The sequence below is a fragment of the Nicotiana sylvestris genome, chromosome 6 (genome assembly GCF_000393655.2).
Source record: "Nicotiana sylvestris chromosome 6, ASM39365v2, whole genome shotgun sequence".
Lineage (NCBI taxonomy): Eukaryota > Viridiplantae > Streptophyta > Magnoliopsida > Solanales > Solanaceae > Nicotiana > Nicotiana sylvestris.
Genome location: NC_091062.1, coordinates 167,588,403 through 167,608,213, shown reverse-complemented (window position 1 = coordinate 167,608,213; position 19,811 = coordinate 167,588,403). Strand labels below are relative to the sequence as shown.

General features: G+C 34.5%; 1 protein-coding gene and 1 long non-coding RNA gene across 4 annotated transcripts; both read left to right on the top strand.

The window, feature by feature from the left end:
• The first annotated feature begins 5,766 nt into the window (after positions 1-5,766).
• LOC104243643 (protein HAIKU1) lies at positions 5,767-7,884 on the top strand. 3 transcript variants are annotated; one of them, XM_009798866.2, is made up of 2 exons: positions 5,767-6,006; positions 6,383-7,884. In XM_009798866.2, exon 2 carries the CDS (start codon positions 6,533-6,535, stop codon positions 7,478-7,480), a length of 948 nt encoding a protein of 315 aa, XP_009797168.1. In that variant the 5' UTR covers positions 5,767-6,006; positions 6,383-6,532; the 3' UTR covers positions 7,481-7,884. The 3 variants fall into 3 exon arrangements, with proteins under 3 accessions (XP_009797168.1, XP_009797167.1, XP_070003720.1); XM_009798865.2 differs by having other exon boundaries at positions 6,378-7,884; XM_070147619.1 differs by having other exon boundaries at positions 6,305-7,884.
• A 7,360-nt stretch (positions 7,885-15,244) lies between these two features.
• LOC104243531 (uncharacterized) lies at positions 15,245-16,346 on the top strand. Its single transcript, XR_715232.2, has 2 exons — positions 15,245-15,393; positions 15,864-16,346. It is a non-coding gene; the product is annotated as an uncharacterized lncRNA (long non-coding RNA).
• Positions 16,347-19,811: the final 3,465 nt, after the last annotated feature.

The window sequence follows — 19,811 nt, the reverse complement described above, 5'->3', positions numbered from 1 at the left end:
CTTTAAACCCTAAATTACCCTTATCCCCTTCCAAATCGGCCCGAATTTGCCCGAATTTTAGATCTTAGATTCAGAAACCCTAAAAAACCTCTGCCTGAGTTGATTCCGAGGTTTTAATGGCTCCACTCTACATGAGTCGACTGCTTTTGATGAGACCAGTTGACTCATGTGGATTGGACCTATTGTTCGAATTGCCTGACTCTGACCAAGTCCTCCGATTCTAGTTGGTTCAATTACAGGTAATTTTCTGAACTTCTCCTTTTCTTTTGGTTGATTTTTCATGGTTTAGTCTGTTTGCAATTGCATATTTTAGGTTTCTTGTTCTACATTTTTGTCATTAGGAATTAATCATGTTAATTTAGGTTTTATTTTTAGTTTTAGTTTGTTGGTTACTCAGTTTCCCCCCGTGATTTCATTTTTTGATTTCTTTTCTTTTCCCTTAATTACATTTCTGACTGGTTGCCCGTTTAGGTGTCATTTCAGATTTCATTCACATGTCTGGTTGTTTACTTGTTTTTGATTAATTAGAAGCATGTTGAATTTTTAATACTCAATTGCATGAGTTTGAGTTAGTCAATACTGTTTTCCTTTGAATGTTTTCCTGCTATCTCTTTTTTTTTTCTTCTCTTTAGATGCACTGATTCGGTTTATAGTCTAGTTGGGAAAACATCTTCTTTTATGGAATAATTTAGATTTTAGTTCTAGGTGGCAGTCTCATAGTTCTTCTAGGTTTTTTGATTTAGATTTCTGATTTCCTTAGGTTTGTTTGTGTTGGTCCTAATCTGAAAATCATTCGAAACTTTAGGGACCTATTTGAATTTTGGAAAAGTTTAGGTTAAAGCTGAAATATTCAGTAACCTAAAGGGTAAAAAAGGGGTTTCTACCTAGGCTAGAAACCAGAAATTTCCTAGAAAAAGGTACAGTTGTCCTAGCTGTTACAAAAAGATGTTGAAATATAGGACAACTGTACCAAGGGCAATACTATTATTCCCTAGGATAAGGAATATGCTTAAAATATACCCTCCCCTAGGCAACCCATATATAGTAAGGTCCTCTCATTCAAAAAAGGGATTCATCAGCATTTTTGCTGCAAAAGCTCCATTCTCTTTCTGAAAATTTAGATTCCAAAAATCTAAAAATAAAATTCCAAAATTCTCATTTCTTCTGATTCTTTACAAGTTAAAAAAGAGTTTGAAATAGAAAGTTTCTTGGGGTTGTTCAGCTGGTAACTTCTGGTTTCAAGTTGCTATTTGGGGTTTGAAATCCCGGGATTTTGGTTGCTGGTGACTGTTGTGTTGTTGCTGCTCTATTTCTTTCAAAGTTCTCAACAGTTTCTTCACTTATAACTGCCGGTCTTTTCTTTGTTGTTTAAGGTACTGATTCGAACCTTAATGTAATTGCTGTGTTTGATGAGCTATAAAGTGTCAAGTTTATAAGAATGTGTGCAGCAAATGAATGTTTTTCCTTTGTGTTTATTGATTAGCATATTCTGGAGTTAACTAACATGAATGCATATAGAGATATACTGATATGATTATTTGTATGGGTTTGAGTATGTAGACTTCTTAAAATGTGGAAACATGGACTTGCATAAGTCAAAACTTTCTGCTAACTCTCCTACGCTTTAGCTCTTTCAGTGTTTATTCATGTCCTTCTTGTTTTTTTTTGTTTTAAAAAAAACTTTGGTATAATGTTTGCATTGTTTGAAATCAAATAGACCATAACTTGTAGATTTGGCCATTGATTGTCCAAATCAGCATGTGTTAAGGCCTAGAGTTAAATATGATAGTTGATAATGTACTAAAATTGGTGTGTTACATCTATTATTTGAGTATGAGAATGGTTGTAAAGCTGTTGGATAACTTGGGGCTTAGTACTTACAGATTTAGTCATCAATTGACCAAATTAATAGGTTCAGAAGCTGACATTTGGATACTTCTCTTGTAGCACAAGAAGGGACTAAACTCTAATGGACAAACCATGTCCAAAAGATGCAAGATTCTTCAGGACATTAGTTATGCAAAAATTTTAATAGATTAGTCATCAACATAGTGTTCATGTATTAATAGGTTGCAATGTATTGATCCGGAGAAATTTTATTTTTTAAGGGCTGTAATAATTTAAGGTTTTAATTTCGTTTACTGATGTTTGGAACAATAGCATAAAGAGTGTATCTGTGTGCTATCACATTTTTCTGTTCGTAAAGTACAGCGGCACAATGAGCTAAATTCTGAGCCCAATCCGTAAAGGTAGTGCCACTTTTATTTGGAGAAGGGTTGAATTTAGAGCCCGAATGAATTTGATCAATGAAAAGGAATTTGGACCTAGGCCATTGGGCCCAGGTCTTAAGCCCAAATCTAGATGTTTTTACCATTTTTTTAATCATGCTTCAAGTGTATGTTTTTCTTGCCTTGAAAATCATGTAGTTAACTTTCAAACTGGATGGCAATCTGATTTCCATGCTTTGATGTTATTTTAATTATGCAAAAACTGATATTTAGTTGCTATTAAGCTTAGAGGTAGATAGGCCCAACTAAAACGCATATAACATCTGGGCCCGCCTAAATTTAAGCCCAATGTGGGCTACCTAGTTCAGATCTAGCAACATATCCAGAATCCTTATGATTTATTGGGCCAAATCGAAAACCCAATTGAAGCTTCAAAACTGATTTGTTTTAAAGACCACTGCTGGCCCATTCCCCTTGTCCAAAACGACTAAAGAGAACCTGTTTTGTACCCATTTAGCTTTTGATAAGTTTAAGTTAGTTTCAAGTAAGAATATTCTTAGGTGGCCTTAAATTAAATAAGTTTTCTTTTAAAACCATTTGAGGTGTGCCATTTTCTATTTAATAACTCATGGCCCTCTTAAAATTAATTCAATTTTTTTAAAATTGATGTGTGCCATCAATTAAACTCTCCATGGCCCTCACAAATGTTGTTAATTTGAACCTTCGTAGTTGCTTTAGGCGCGTTCTTTAATAATTCATCATAGCTACGGGTACGGTTCCCGTAGCGTAGTTGTGATTTTTAATCAGGGTGTACATTTCATGTGACCTAATTTAAATTCCTAAAACAATGTTTAAATAGAACGTGTCGCGAACCGCGGGTGCATTTCATGTAGTGTGGTTTAAGGTGCGTTTTAAATAACGTTGAATCTTCCTAAAAGCGACTTAAATTAATTAAAAGCAGTTCTAAAGTTAAAAATGCACCATAGGTTAAAACATGTAATAAATCAGATTATAGGCCAATTATTAATAGTTTAAGCGACCGTGCTAGAACCACGGAACCCGGAAATGCCTAACACCTTCTCCCCGGGTTAACAGAATTCCTTACTTAGAATTTTTGGTTCGCAGATTTTTAAAATAAAGTCGAAATTTCCTCGATTTGGGATTTCAAAATAAACCGGTGACTTGGGACACCAATTAAACTATTCCAAGTGGCGATTCTAATAAAATTAAATAAAATAATCCGATTTCGGATAATGTCACTTAAATTTGAAAAACTCACTTATATCCCCCTTGAGGTGGTAAAAAGGAGGTGTGACAATAGATTGATCTCATCCCCCCATTGTTTTGAGTATTCTGCACCGTCGATCGGGCTCCGCCACGGATGTTGTTCTCGGGGTTAGTAGGCAGGTTTGTGTTGATAGCCACATGCGAGTTAGCGTCCAACAGATCCGCAACTGGAATTTCGACGAGATCAACGAGCGGCACCTTGTTACTGGGCATTATGTTGTTAGTTTCACCGTGGTGACCAGACTCATTGTCAAAGTGTAGGGGTGCTGATTATGAATTTGACATTTTGAGCTTAAACCTGAAATCAGAGACACTTCAAAGAACAAGTGTAAAATAGAGTGTATTATGGAAATTTGTATCAAATAACCAATATTATCCTTAACCCCACGGTGGGTGCCAAACTGTTTACCCTCAAAATTGGATAACAATTGAATTTGTAAGTGATTTTAAGTATACATGGACTAATTTGACACAAAACAATAAATTGAATTGTAGTTAAAGCGAACAATGATAAAGTAAATTCAAACCGTATGTCTTGAACAATTATAGCCTTGGAAAGTAAGTCTCACTTGAACGGGATGCAATTCAAATGATATCGGATACAGAAGAACAGTAGCTTACAAAAAGAAAATAATATTATATTGTTTTGGGATGCATGTAACAATATGTCTTTACAAGTAATCAGACATCCTTTATATAGTAGGGGAGTCCTACTTTAGGTACAATTAAAAGCTAAAAATCTCCTGATTTGCTGATTTGCCGGTTTCTTATTGATACGTGTCGCGATTCCCGTTGTAATACCCGACCGGTCCCAGATACTTCGGCCTTATGTTATTACGGTCTTCTGTTGGTTATACTGGCGATGTTTCCTCGAGCTCGTTCGGGGTCAGGATAGATTCAAAGATCATGGACCCGATGTTCTCGAGGACAGAAATTCTGACCTCGTGTTCTAGTTCGATGGGACTCGGGGTCGATATTCAATTCCTTACGTTCCGAGCCCGATCTGTCATGTAATAGACGAGCCCGAATTCGACCGTATAAAAATTTGTAATTACAATAGGAACCTTTAAACTTCAAATTATGAATCCGCCTCTGCACCCCAACGCCCAACGTCATGGCATAACCACTTGTTATAATGGGAAAATAAAAGGCTATATTTCCTTTCCCCATAATAATAGTTTTTATTTTTATTTTTATTTTTTTATATCGTACAATAAATTGCCCACACTTTTACGGTCAAAGTCAAACTTTCTACCTAAGACGTGGAAGTCTGGTGTTTGAGCTTTGCTTGCTAATCTTGATTTTAATATATGTGGCTGAATAAATTATCTAAATCCAAGTTTTTGGTAGATATCTAAATCTAAGTTGACTCAATACTATTTGATACTCCTATAAGATTATAGTATGAGACACCCGAGGTCTAAGAAAATTAATACAATATGTTTATTACAATGGTCTTAAGCAGAGGCGGACCCAGGATTTGAGAATAACGGAGGCACCATTAAAAAAATTGTAGCAGACGAGTTTCGAACCCGCATCGTGTAAGAAGGAGCAAGGCTTATGCTTGTAATTTTGTTAATGAGGGGGCCAAGAAAAATATTTAAGGGATCCCCAACGTATATACAATTATGCATATATAGAGTTTTTGTCGGAGTTAACGGATTCACGTGACACCTCCTTGACTGTTGTAGGACCGCCTCTGGACTTAAGCAAGCAATGGCTAACAGTTTTTACACCCTTTGTATTTAAAGGTTTTCCTTCTTTTACTTACATTCTCAATCATTCCTTAAAAAACTTTTTAGTTCAAATAAAATAATTTAAGGGAGCAATATCTTCTTCTTTTTTCCTTCTGAAAAGAAGTACTGTCCTATTCATTTTATGTGATGTATTTCGAAGTACATGTGTGATGTTAATTTAAATATAGAATTTTTAAGTTTATAAAATAAAATTTATATATTTAAAAATTACGTAAAAGTATAAGTTATAATATTTAATAACTAAAAATAATTTAAAAAATGTACAAGAAAAAAATCAAACTTTTAATTCTCTAAATGGTAAATGTATTATATCAAATTTTTAGTTCTTCAAATATCTTTAACAAATTACAAATTTGTAAATTAAATTTAGTAAATGCTTCAAGTTTCAACCATACAACTCCCGTGGTTTGACTCGTCTTCATCAGTATTTTCCATTCACCCCCACTACTAACGCAACAGGTTCGTCACTCTAATTCAACCCTATCGGGCCCATTATTGCCCCCACTGACTCCACCTTTTCTTCTTTCTATTTCTAGCAGACTAGTGGATATTTTAAAAACCTTTGAAACGCGTCATCTTCGTTTTCAAACTTCAATTCCCTTTTCATTTCCTCGTTGACCGACGACAGCCACCAACTCCACCACCACCACCACCACCATCCGCTCTGCTCAGCTCTGAGAGTTTTCATAAGTTTGCAGTTCGCATGCTCGACGCTTTGTCCCAGTAAGCAGAACGTAATTTCTCTTCTCTGTCTCTTTCTGCTCTTATCCTTTTCAACTTTTAGGGCTTGTCTGTTTCCGGAAAATTATAGAGGGAGAAAATTGTAAGTGGGAAACTGAAAAAGTTGGATTTTTTTAGGGTTGTTTGTACTCTGTATGCTCGTTTGATCTCAAGTATTTATAAAGAAAAAAATTGAAAAATTGTTGTTTTGGAAGAGTTAATTAATATATTTTATCTGGGAATTGAATAATTATTTGGGAAGAATAAGTTGTTTATTGAAATTTCTGCCGTTACTTTTGTGAACTAAAGCAGAAGTTTTGGCTGGAGTTGAAGCTGGTTGATGTATGGGTATCACTGTCTGATGTGATATTTCTTTAATTTCAAGTGTAGGGTTTGGTGTTATCAAACTTGCGGAGGGTCTTTTGCAGTGGTATAAGATTTGAGTTGCATTATATAATTCCTTTTTAGTTACAGTGTTGTAAAAGAGGGATTTAAAGATAAAATATTTTGGAGTTCAGTGATTATATTGAAGTTATTGAGATGGATAATAGGAATCCAGATCATTTGGGTGTGAATAAATTTGGGAAGAATATCAAGAAGAGTCCTATACACCAGCCCAATTTCAACAACACAAATAGTGCTAGGCCACAACCTCAACCTCAGGTTTACAATATTAACAAGAATGATTTTCGGAGCATTGTTCAGCAACTGACAGGTTCACCTTCTCAAGAGCCTCCACCTAGACCTCCCCAGAATCCTTCAAAGCCTCAGAGCATGAGATTACAAAAAATTCGGCCACCACCTTTGACTCCAATAAATCGTCCCCAAATCCCAATCCACCCTCCTGCACAGGTCCCAGGCTTAGCTCAATCTGCAGGAGGTGTTCCTTACCATAACAATGTTGTGAGACCGCCTCCTCATTATGGTCAGCCGTCACCCCCAATGTTACCACCCACTCCTGGAGATGTTTGGACAAATACAGCTGAGTCTCCGATTTCAGTTTATATGCGTTATCTTCAGAATTCAATAATAGATTCTGGGCCTAGACAAGCACAATTTCAAGGTCCTGGTCATTTTCAAGCACATCCACCATCATCTGGTTTACTACCTAATCCTTCAATGCCACCTCTTCTGAATGGCCCACCTCCGCGGATGAATGGTCTTCCATCTCCTAGGATGAATGGTCCTCCACCTCTTCCTTCCCCGGGAATAAATGGGCCTCCTCCTTTGCCTTCACCTACTTCTCAGTATCTTTTGCCGTCACCCACTGGCTTCTTGAACTTGTTATCTCCCCGGTCCCCTTATCCATTGCTTTCTCCGGGTATGCAGCATCCTCCACCACTGACACCAAATTTCTCCTTCTCTCCCATGGCTCAACCTGGGATTCTAGGCCCGGGACCACAATTTCCTCCTTCTCCTGGTTATGGATTTCCTTTGTCACCTTCTGGGTTCTTTCCCATTTCAAGTCCAAGATGGAGGGATCAATAGTTCTAGGAAGAGAGCTGCTGACTTGGATGGCTCCTTCGATCTGATTCTTTGCTTTGAATTTTGTCATGATGGCAGATCTCCTCCAAATTGAAGCTTTTTCCCTGTGGATATGCAGTGTGTACTAGCAAAATGTAAGAGATCCTATCTGAAACTGTTTATAATTTTTATTTGTTGTTCTTAACAAACATTTCAAATTTTGACTCTTTGAGTTTAGAGTTTGTAGTAGATGTATCTCTTTATTCGCGTAGCACTTTGATCATGGTAGTACATTTAGCAACTCAACTGCACAATTGAAAAGGTCTGTAGCTTGTTAGCTGATGGTTTATTGAATTTTATATGTAGCTGGAAAGGTTCGTTTATTCTTGTAATATCACCTTTGTGATCAAATATTTTGGCTTTTGTTATTTTTCTTCCTCTCATGTAGATTAATTATCTGCTCGTTGTATCATTTTTGTTTGATATCATAATCCTTTCTGCCCTACACAACTATGTTTATTTGCCTCTTCCAGATTTTTGCTTTTCATATGGTCTTCTCCACAAAGTCTGGGGAGGGAGTCGTTTGGTTGGATGTTGTAGTTGAAATAATATCTATGCTGAGCTCCATATTAAAAGTACAATATCTTGTTGCTATTTCTCGTCCCTATCCCCACATTAAATGTGATGCTGTTCTATACCCAATTTAATATGGAGTTACACACGTATTAGCAATTTAGCATTATAAGTTTAAGAGCTCGCAAATGATAGAAATGTCGTTTAATTAATTAATTAATTAATTATAGTTAACCATCTCTTACTCATTATCTCTCATTTGTTTCTGATAGTGGTTGTAGCATTGATCTTAAAGTTACAAAAAGGTAAGTATTTTTTGCTTGATAATTAAAAAGATGATTATTTTGTATATTAACTACTCTTAATCACATATGATAATAAGACTAAATATTAAATTGGAGAAAGCAATTTAAATTCTCCTAGGGTATTTTTGGAACAAACCTTGAGGCTTAAGCTAAACACATACTTAAAATTATATATCATGTTATATCCAAGTTTTAGTACGATTAACCAAATATCAATTAACAAGTCAAATAATTCAGTGATTATTATTACGTGTATTACAATCCCTATATATAATTTATTTGTGAAAATGACCCAACACTGCATATCTTTCTTTGCAAGATGGTAATGAGGAGGGAAGGCAGAAGAATAGAAAGGATAAGGAAGGTTGAGCCTTATACATCACTTAAAAAGAAGAAAAAAAAAACAAAAAAGAACGGAAGGCTGTACCGGGATTGACATAATAATGAGAAACAGAGTTTGAAATTGAATCATGCTTAATTTTCTGATTTTTCCTTTAAAATGTTTAATCAAGCACTTCTCATTGGTAGAGAAATCTGGGATTGTGCTTGTGAATCTGGATTTTTTTTCCTGGTGTACTATTCACTCAAGAGTGTGAATTCTTGATATTCTGATTGGTTGAGTTGCACAATTTCTTGAGTACATTCACATTTGGTTGATTGATAGGTAAAATAGGTAGAACTACTATGTTTATACTCTTAGGAGAAAAGATGAGACGGAGGGTTTGGAGGTGGAAAGGGTGACAGATAACAGATTCAAAGTATTATCATGGTCAGCTGGCACTGGAACCTCAAAGCATTGAGCTAGTTTTTGACAGTTCTACTTCTCCAGTCACCAGATCCGAGTAGTAGCAAATGCAGTTGTCTAGTTCCATTTAGTATTGGACAATCTATATAATCATATTAAATGAACACTTTGGTTATAGGAAAGCACTGGATATTCTTGTCCAAAGTCACTCTGGCAACGATGCTTTTACATGAGTCCAGCTTATGAAACGGAATGATATCCCCTTGTACACTATGGGTCTGTATGTCAATTGTAGGTACCACATGTGTATATGTTGGTGGGGTATTCTATCAGCATTTTGGACTAGCTGAAGAAAAATCTAGCACATGGTTGTCAGTTATTTCAAGTTACTTGGAAGCTCATTTATAATACTGAAAAGCAAACAGGTGATGGTTGATGATGCTTGAGGCAAATAGAGTTTAGGAACAATGTTAAGACCTAAAACATTTCACATTTGCATAAGCTATGCCATGGAAAAGCTATTCTGAGAGTGCAAAATTTCATCTCTAAAGGGTGAGAATTTTCATAATGTAAACATGACTCAGCTCAATATTGTTATGATCTTTCTGGAGCTTATCTTTATTTCTGCAATAGAATCTTACTACCTTCGATCTAATACATTGTGTTCGTATACTCTGCATAGATACATGTGTTATCATACGTAGTTTCAGGGTTTTTCTTTCATCTCTTTAGCATTTTAGGATACAAATTGCAGTAATTTGCTCATGGGATTTGATACTGTAATAGGTTGTTACTGTCACAATGCTTGCCTGTATCTAGCCGCTTGAACTTTTATGCATTGTTTTGAGTCTCTGTTTGCGGCTATTGTTAGCTGCCTCGTTTATGTGGGTGATATTCTTGTCTATGCATGTTCTTATCTTTCAGTTAAATATTAATATCACTGTTTAATAGCTGCTAGTCTTTAGTATCTGGTTGCTTCATCCTGTAGAGATAGCTATTGATAGAAAGATAGCCCAGGTTCAGACTCTATTGAATGAATAGCCCAGGTTCAGACTCTATTGAATGAACTTTTGGCTTTATGTTTGCGGAAGTAACCACTGTCCAGCCCATAGAATGCGTTCCCATTGCAGAGGTGGTTAGGATGCCGATTTGTTTACTCCTACTTGCGTTAAAATAAATGGTATTTTAGGTCTATTACTTCTGTGATTCACGCACAATAGTTAAAAGGCAAATGCAGTGTCATGACTTTATCCTCAACTTGGTGCTAGCTGCCAAACTTGTTTGCTGAGTGCTTTCCTCATTGCAAATGTTTGTTTGCATCTGCTGGAAGTAAAAAGGTGATCGGTTGAATTATAATGCAAATCTAAAAACTTAGCAGTACAACACTCTAGAAAAAAAAAAATTAAGATATGCTTTTAATGTGTGTTAAATCACGGGTATGAAATTCAGAAATCTCTTTGTTACTGTTGTCCAGTTTGACCTTTTTCACTGAGAAATTGAAATAAACCCTCATGAAAGAAGCCTACGAATCCAACTCTACCCGGTTCACTGAGTGGCCTCCCTTCGTTCTCAGCTTTTTAGCTCCAGCCATTGATCTTCCACGCCTTCTTTTTTTCGGTTTTTTTTTTTTATTTATTCTCGGGCAGTGTGGATCCAAAAACTTTTCAACGCATATATCTATATATTACTAAAAGGAAAGGGAAAAAATCCACACCTTAAGCCAAGTGGCAGCCTTAAAATTAGCCACAAGTAATGTATAACTAATTAACTATTGACTAATAACTAATTTAGTCATATGGCATAATTAGAAAAAGTCAAATTTAATTTATCTTTTAATAAATTAATCACAAATAATTAGATCAAAATATTAGAATTTTTATTATATAATACTTAGAAATATTATTAAATATTTAAACAATTTAATTATTTCGAGTATTAATTTAAAATAATATAAATATTTATATCAAGATTAAATATTACATATTGATATATATTATATTAAAGGATATAAATGGATCACTAAAGTGAGAGGCCAAGTTGGAGGAAGTATCAAGATATAATGATTACTGAGATCTATACCATAAAGTACACATGCTATGTATATGATCTCCTAAGTTCAACAGAGTTGAGTTCAAATTAACAAGAATTTGGCATTGATTAAGTTAGCTTGGAATATCTCTTTTATAAATGATACTACTAATATTGAAAGTGATGGACTTTGTGCCCGCAAGGGACATCCGGTGTTGCGTTAAGTCTCCAAGTAGTAAGAGGTGTCAGCTTCAGTTCAACACGAAAGAGCTTTCAATGAATTTTTTCTATGTTTGAATATAATGTATGAAATAATGCAGTTTAATACAGAGACAAAAATCTATATATTAATATAAAGCAGGGAATGAGAGAGCTGATGTGGCACTCTCTACATCCACGATCTCTATTTATCTTTTACCTCAATTTTTTGCTCTTTTTTCCACTTTTTAATTTTGCGATATTTTAAAAAATCCAAAAGTCACCTAATTAACTATCTACATAATTGCACCTTTTAAGACTACTAAAACCCTAAGCGTTACAACTGACAACTTCTCAAAATTCATTCATCTTCTTCGTTTGCCCTCTTCTCTATTTTTTCTATTCTTCCGTCCACAAATATTATTTATGATTGCAGAGTTAATGTTTTGTCGTCGGAAGAGAGGTATGCAACCGGATCTATGCTTTGTCTAAAATTTACTTTTGCTTTGAGTTTGTTTTTGTTCCTCGGTTTATTTTTTCTTTTGGCCAATCAGTTTTTATCAATCTTTTATGTCAAAACTTTTTTTACATACTAAAAATTTCATCATCTTTCTCGTGCAGATTCAAGAGAAAATATTAAAATCCAATGATGATTTAGCTTTAGAAGGTAATATTTCTTCCGATGTTTTTGTTTTTGTTATCTTTTAGTAATTAACTCTATATTTTTTTCTTTTCTGCTTGGTCAGTACTGTTTTGCCGTAAGCATAAAGTTTAATGCCTTTTTTTGTACCAAATATTGCTGTGTTGCAATTGGCATTTGATATACACATAGTAAGAATAATTTGAAGTGATGCACATTGCCGTTCTTTTGACTTTACAGGTTACTCATGCTAAAGACTGAATAGACTCTGTAGCAAAGAGAATCAAGCGCTACCATGAATTAATCTTTTAATTGTTACATCAGAAGTCAGAACTATTACAGGTACTACTATCAAATCTACTTACTCTATGAGATTATACTTTTGCTGTTGGGCTTGTGGTCTAATTATATTAAGGTGATGGTTACTATCATAAATGGAATTCTAAAATGTTAACTTGGAGCCACTCGGTCAGAAAACGGTAGATAAGACTAGGGTGCGACAGTAAAAGCTATTGAAATATGCCAATGAACTTATGGAAGAAAAATACATTTAAAGACTAAAAAGGCACATAACACAAAATAGAGCGAGTATTTTGAAACTAACCTATCGTTTTAATTTGTATTTTCTGTGTAATTAGCTATGCATCAAATTAAATTGAAAACCAATTTGCACTTCTACTTTGTCTTCTACATTTTCCCTAATTCAAAAATAAATACTTTCTATCTCACCTTTTTTTTGGTTGCTCATTTGCTTAATGTTGATTTTTTTTATGTGCTATGTATTTGAAAGCTATAATACTTGATTTTTACTGTTAAAGTGAGACTATGAAGAGATTAGTGTATGCTTGTGTTTATTAATTCCACTTGCTGATGATGTTTATGGTATTAGTTGAATGATTCACCTGTTAATAATTCAACGATATTTATGATTGAGATGTGAACATATAGAAATACTTAGAGTTTATCTTGTACTTAGATATAGCTCTATTTATCATCATTTGAGCAAAGGTGAAGTGAAATTGTTCATTGTAATTAGGAAAAAATTAATATATTGTCAAGTGTTCTATTACGTATTCACAAAGTTGTTTTTGCTATATTCTTTCATAATTTCATTTACTTTGAATACCATGATTACCATTTAAGGTGTATTTGGTCGATTATGTTTTAATTCAATATAGTGAGTTAATATAGTTCCACAATATAGACCGTTGTTATAACCAGTGGTGCTGTTATTGTTACTAGAACATTCATGGTTTTTCTCAACAGTATTCTCTCCTCTTGGTTGATTCGAAGGTGTTTATATACTAGTACTAGATAAAGTGCGAGTGTTGGAGGCCGAAATGCTTCTCAGAATAAAGCAACAACTTAACTTCAAGCCTAGAAATCCTTATTGTGAGTACATATATGTTATGAAAATGTATTCATCTTTTGTCTCCTTTTACTTTTTCCCCCCTCTCATTTACGTATTTAGGTCTTTTTAATGACTCTTTGTGCTCAATCTCACGTTTCATTCTCCCATCCTTTTTAATTCTTAAATTCAATTTTCAGTTGTGCACTGGATGATGCAATAAATCAAGATTTTGTGTGCAAAAGAATGGCTGCTTGCTGTGTATTAATTCCTTCCAAAAGGAAAACGACTTTTGGTCATTATGGAGTAATTTTGTATTTACTAGCTATATATGATATTCAATAAAAATGTAATAAAGTATCAAGAAGAAAAACTTTTTGTATAATAGTTAATCAATTATAAGAAGTTATGAGCTAATTATTGATACTTTTGTCTTTCTATTCTTTTTTCAACAACTTATTAACTTCTCTGGCCGATCACACAACCAGTTTCATCTTTTTTGCTTTCACGTAATTATGTTTAAGTTAAGACAAAGGAAAGTGAATTTGTGCATGTAATACTCATGACAAATATTTCATACCAGATTGGGAGTGTGTCTAACGATAGTGAGAAATTAGATATAAAAAATGTGAAGGAGAAAGATGTCTCAATATGACAAAACAGTGACATTAGAAAAAGAATTATTCTATGGAGTTAGTCTTTAACCCTACAATATTTAGTAACTTTCTGTATACACATTTAAAAATCCTATATGTTTATAGTTTTAGGTCGAAAACTCTATCTATCTATTTTTTCCAAAATTTTAAAAAACCTTTTTTATTTTATAAAATTATACGGTACTATAACTTTTCGTCCATAAGACTTCCATAAAATTAAAATACTTATTTGAGGTTTTGAACATGTTTACTAACCGCTCATGTTCTTTTTTTTAAGTACTTTGGTAGATTTCTGCCTTATTATTTGGTTATTCTCCCCTTCCAATTGAGTATTTGTTAAAATATAGAATTGATATGTATTAATGTCTATAAGTATTCATATTTTTAGTATGTTTTGCATTAATTGATCAATGTAAGTATTTTTGAATTTTTTTCCTTAGTAGAATATGAAACTCTATCAGTGTGAAAAGAAACAAGCACTCGGGTGAAGGTTGATAATTGGTGTTGTCGACTTCAAGAAGCAAATTGATTAGTGTTGCTGTTTGATAACGAATTGCTTTGTTTTTATTATTTTCCTTTTGTATGGTTAGAGACTTCTTTTCGATAAGATTTGCATATTAAAAAAAGAGTTGTTTGTAAATTTATTAATCACCGCGCGAAGCGCGGATAAATTTACTAGTGTGTAATAACTGACGGCAAGTGTGAAGAATCACGTGCTTAAATTATATGTCGGTTATATGAGCTTAAGAAACAACGAAATATTTGGTTATACCACACGCTTGAAAAGGTAAGTGTTAATTTTGTGTCGAGTTAAAATGTACACAATGTTGTCTATCTTACATGAAAGTATTCTTGGAATTAGGGTAGAAGGATATTACGACTATTCTTATATTTTCTTATTCCTAGATATTTTACCTCTACTTGTTGTTTCTTTCCTCTTTGGTTATCTTATCTTCTTACATTATTGTTACCGCTTCCTCTTGCTATTTTTTTGAATCGAAGGTCTGTCGAAAATAACATATTTATCTTTCCTAAGGTATGCGTATACATTATTCTTTGCAGTTTGCAATTCGCACTTGTGAAATTTTAGTGGATTTGTTGTTGTTGTAATCTAGCAAAAATCAAAATCTGTGATGCCCACCCACATGGCAATGAGAGGATCTCGCGGGAAGCTCCACTAAAGGGGTGCTCATCTACTGGACTTTTTTTTTCTTGAATAAAGTTGATTCAACTTCGTACCTAATATAACTTTAAAGACAAGTTGTAAATTAGATAGGGAGAAATATAGGGGAGAAGAGGCCTATAAATTCATGGCTCTGTATGAAGCAAAACATTGCACTGCAATAACTCATAATTCTCTCATCTTTCATCCATCTTAGTAATACTGTTATCATGGCACGCAATTATGCTTTCTATTTCTCTGTTGCAATTATGGTGATGTCTGGTAAATGACCTTTTAATTTTCTACACCTCGCTTTTTTTTATTGGATATATATATATATATATTATAATCTTTTATTATACGTTCGAACAACAATGATATAACAAACTGATTTTAACACACTTAGGGGTCGTTTGGTTTGAATACGCCTTATGCCGGGATAAATTATGCTGGGATAAGTTATGCCGTGATTAGTTATGATGGAATTGTTTTTTTTTATCCACTGTTTGGTATGTTGTATTAAAATAACAATTGCATAATTTCTAAGAAGAATATATAAGTTATCCCGTTGCTAATTACCCCACCCTCTATAAGGTTTAAGTTATCCCGGTGTTAATTTTAATCCCGAAATGACTTATACTTGGTTTGCTAACCAAACAAAGTATTAAGGTGATATTAATTTTTATACCAGCACTATATCTTTTTATACCTCATACCAAATGACCCTAAGTATTATTTTTGATGGATTGCAGTTTATTGGCTCATTCTCCAAAAGTGAAAATAGTTGCCGGTAGAGACGTGTCAACGACTATAACGGAACTCAAATCAAAATTAAGTGATCCTACCTTAATGGGTGGTTGCGGTGGATACTGCAGGCAGGCAAGTGACTGCTTTGATAGGAGGTGTCCCCGTTGTTACTACGATGTTATTAAACTAACATACGGTTGCCGCCAAATGATCATTGGCCAACACAATATAAAGTCTGTTGCTTCTTATTAAATATGAGTAGATGTTTGTGTGGTTGATCGTCTTTGCTTTTGTGTGTTTTTCCTTTTTCCGTTTCAATTTTCTTTTTATATGGGAAAAAATAAAACGACTAAGTTCTGCTTCTACCTAGACTAGATCAGAACAATGTCGAATGTAACATCAAGATGGCTTGTGTTGGCCTACAAATATTCCTGCTATGTATCTACTTTTAATTTCAAGTTTAAGATATGCTTTGAATGGGTGTAAAATCTCGAGTTTAAATCAGAAATCTCATTGTCAAAGGTGTCCGGTTTTCCTGCAAATCCAGCTCTACCCAAACCCAAAATCTGAAAATCTGGCCCGCAATAGATTTTAATAAAGAAATTTTTACCTCCTATAGTAAATGTTAACAACTTATTTATTTTAAATAAATATAACTTTAAAAAATTATATTCTATAGATATCTTTTAATGTTTATAGCAAAATATCTAATTTTGGTTACCTCCTACCCCTAAGCCACTAAATACGTTATTCAGTTACACTATTTTCTTTCTCTCTCTACTTTGATACATGCCATTCTTTTCCTCCATTACTTGAAAACACGATGCTCAATCTCAAAATTCCTCTCACCCACATCACCTACCATTAGTCAAAATCCCACGCTCTCCACTCTCCTCTCTCTATGGCGACATGGTGTAGTATAGGCTGCCATGGATGCGCAACCCTCTCCCCAGTTTCAAGCTGTGGGAGAGACGAACAAAAACACTACTCCTAACACAACATATGCAACATTATTGGAATCAAAACAACTAGCCCAAATTTCAACAAAAACAGATTTGAAACATGTTGATATTGTGCATGGTGTAGCCACAATAAAGTTTACAATGGACGAGATTAATCAGTTCACTAAAGTGGAGGGATTACATCAAGCTCTTTTGCTCAAATTCTATGTATCACGCTGCATCAAATTCTTGTGCTGTAAAGTTTACAATAGACGATGCCTTATTGGATGGGTTGCAAGAAGACATATTTTGATTAGATTCGATAGATATGATGACTACGTTCTTGCAACAGCTAAATCTGTTAACTACATATCCTTGAATGGGAAAGAAAATTAATTTATGTTATTCCATGGACTATTGGATTTAACCCTAAAGAAGAGACTTCAAAAGCCTTTGTTTGGATCTCGTTTCCGAATCTGCCGCCTACGTTGTTCGCGAAGAAATCACTGTTGTCTATTGCCGTAGCAGCAGGTAAGCCCATTGCTATTGATAAGGCCATGCAATAAAGGTCTATACTTAGCACAGCTAGGTTAAGGCTGAACTTGATCTTCAAGGAAAGCTGCCGCAATATATGAGGATTCAATTTGTTGATGATAAAACTAGGAAGGTTATCGAGCATGTCCAGAAATTCAATTTGGGGCTGAGCAACTTGATTTTCTGTTAATATATTTCAATGTATCACGCTGTATTTTCATGTATTTCATTTTATTCATTGTATTTTTTTCATTGTAATTCAATGTATCTCGCTGTATTCCATGTATTTCATTATATTCACTGTCTTTTTTTTCATTGTATTTCAATGTATCCCGTTGTATTCTATGTATTAAATTGTATTCACTGTCTCGATATGACATGAATGTATTCATATATTTTTTTAATTAATATAATTTATGTATTCAAATGTATTATATAATTCCTTTAAAGATTGCTATGTTTTTGGGGTATTTTTCGGTTGAGAATCTTTTTTAGAACTGAAAATACAAAATTTGTGTGTTATAATTGAGTTTGTTGAGTTATATTAGAAGTCGATTATGTTAATGGATTCACTTTCCGTTTAAAAATAGTGTAATCCCCTATTTCACGCCATGAATACAGTCGAATACAATAATCTGTCCAGCTATAATCCCATGTTTTACGACATGAATACAGTCGAATACACTCGAATACAAAAATCTATCTAGCTATAATTCCCAGTTTCACGGCCCGAAATGCTACTGTATTCATGAATACAGTAGCTTAAATACATCAAATATATTTTATAACAACAGAAAACGTATTTACAATCCGTAATATAGCAAATGGTATGTATAGATAGTTAATTACCACTAAAAGATAGTGCTTTGTGAAAATTTCTCTTTAATAAATGGCTCGACCCATAGAGAGCCAGTATTCCATGTATTTATAAGATGTGATGCATACATAATTGTTTACCCTTAAAATGAGTAGTAACTGAATGTATACGCAGTTTAAAGGATATGTAATTTAATTTAACACAAAAAATATAACAACAAATAATTGAATTAAAGGAAAACAAAATGTCAAACCAAACACGATGGATGATTAAGCTTGGCTTTATGATGAACACCGAAAGTTGGTTCCGATCAAGCTCTTGAAACGAGCTCGGTTGCAACTAAACAAACAAGTAGCTGAAGAACACTTTGAACAATAATTAAAGAATAAAAATTGACTTTATTGCTTTGGTATGCATGCCATAATGGTCTCAAAAATAAAAAGGTTCTCCCCTTTATTTATCACGAAAGTTTCAATCTTAGTACAACAACAAAAACCCAGTTTGATCCCAACAGGTGGGGTCTGAGAAGGGTAATTTGTACGCAGACCTTAACCCTGCCTAATGCAGGTAGAGAAGTTGTTTTCAATAGACCCTGGGCTCAGGAAGGGCAAGAAGAAGAGGAGGAAAGCAAGGAAGGAAGAAAGAAGGAAGAGAAAGGAAAAAGGGAGAGATAAAGGATAAGTAGTACCAAATAATAGCAACAGGGAATACAATTCCTCAGGCGAACAAAACCACATAACGTAATAAAAATCTAAGAATATGAAGGGACATGCATGCTACTAAGACTATCAGTGAACAACTATAAATTACCTACTAACCTTCTACCTTAATCCTCGACCTCCATACCCTCTTATCAAGGGTCATCTCCTCAGTGAGCTGAAGCAGCGCCATGTCCTGTCTAATCACATCTCCCCAGTACTTCTTAGGCCTACATCAACCTCTTCTCAAACTCTCCATGGCCAATCTCTCACACCTCCTGAAAGGAGCATCAATGCTTCTTATCTTAACATGTCTGAACCATCTCAGCCTCGTCGCCCACATCTTGTCCTCCACGGAGGCTACTCCCACTCTGTCCCGGATAGCTTCATTCTTAATCCTATTTCTCCTGGTATACCCACACATCCATCTCAACATCCTCATATCTGCTACTTTCATCTTCTGCATGTAGAAGTTCTTGACTGGCCAACACTCATCCCCATACAGCATAGCCGGTCAAACCACCACTCGATAAAACTTACACTTAAGTCTTGGCGGCAAATTCCTATCACACAAAACACCGGAAGCGAGCCTCCACTTCATCCATCCCGCTCCGATACGATGTGCGACATCTTTATCAATCTCCCTGTTACCCTGGATAATAGACCCGAGATACTTAAAACTCGCTCTCTTAGGGATAACGTGAGCATCAAGCTTAACCTATATGTCTGCATCATGGGTCCCATCACTGAATTTTCACTTCAAGTATTCTGTCTTGGTTCTACTCAGTTTGAAACCTTTAGACTCCAAGGTCTGTCTCCAAACCTCCAGCCTCGCGTTAACTCCGCTACGTGTCTCGTCAATCAACACTATATGATAAGTTATGGTACTTTAAGTTTTGATGATTTGCCAAATGTCATGTTTTGATGATGACAAACATTCTCAACGAACTGGGTATGGACCAG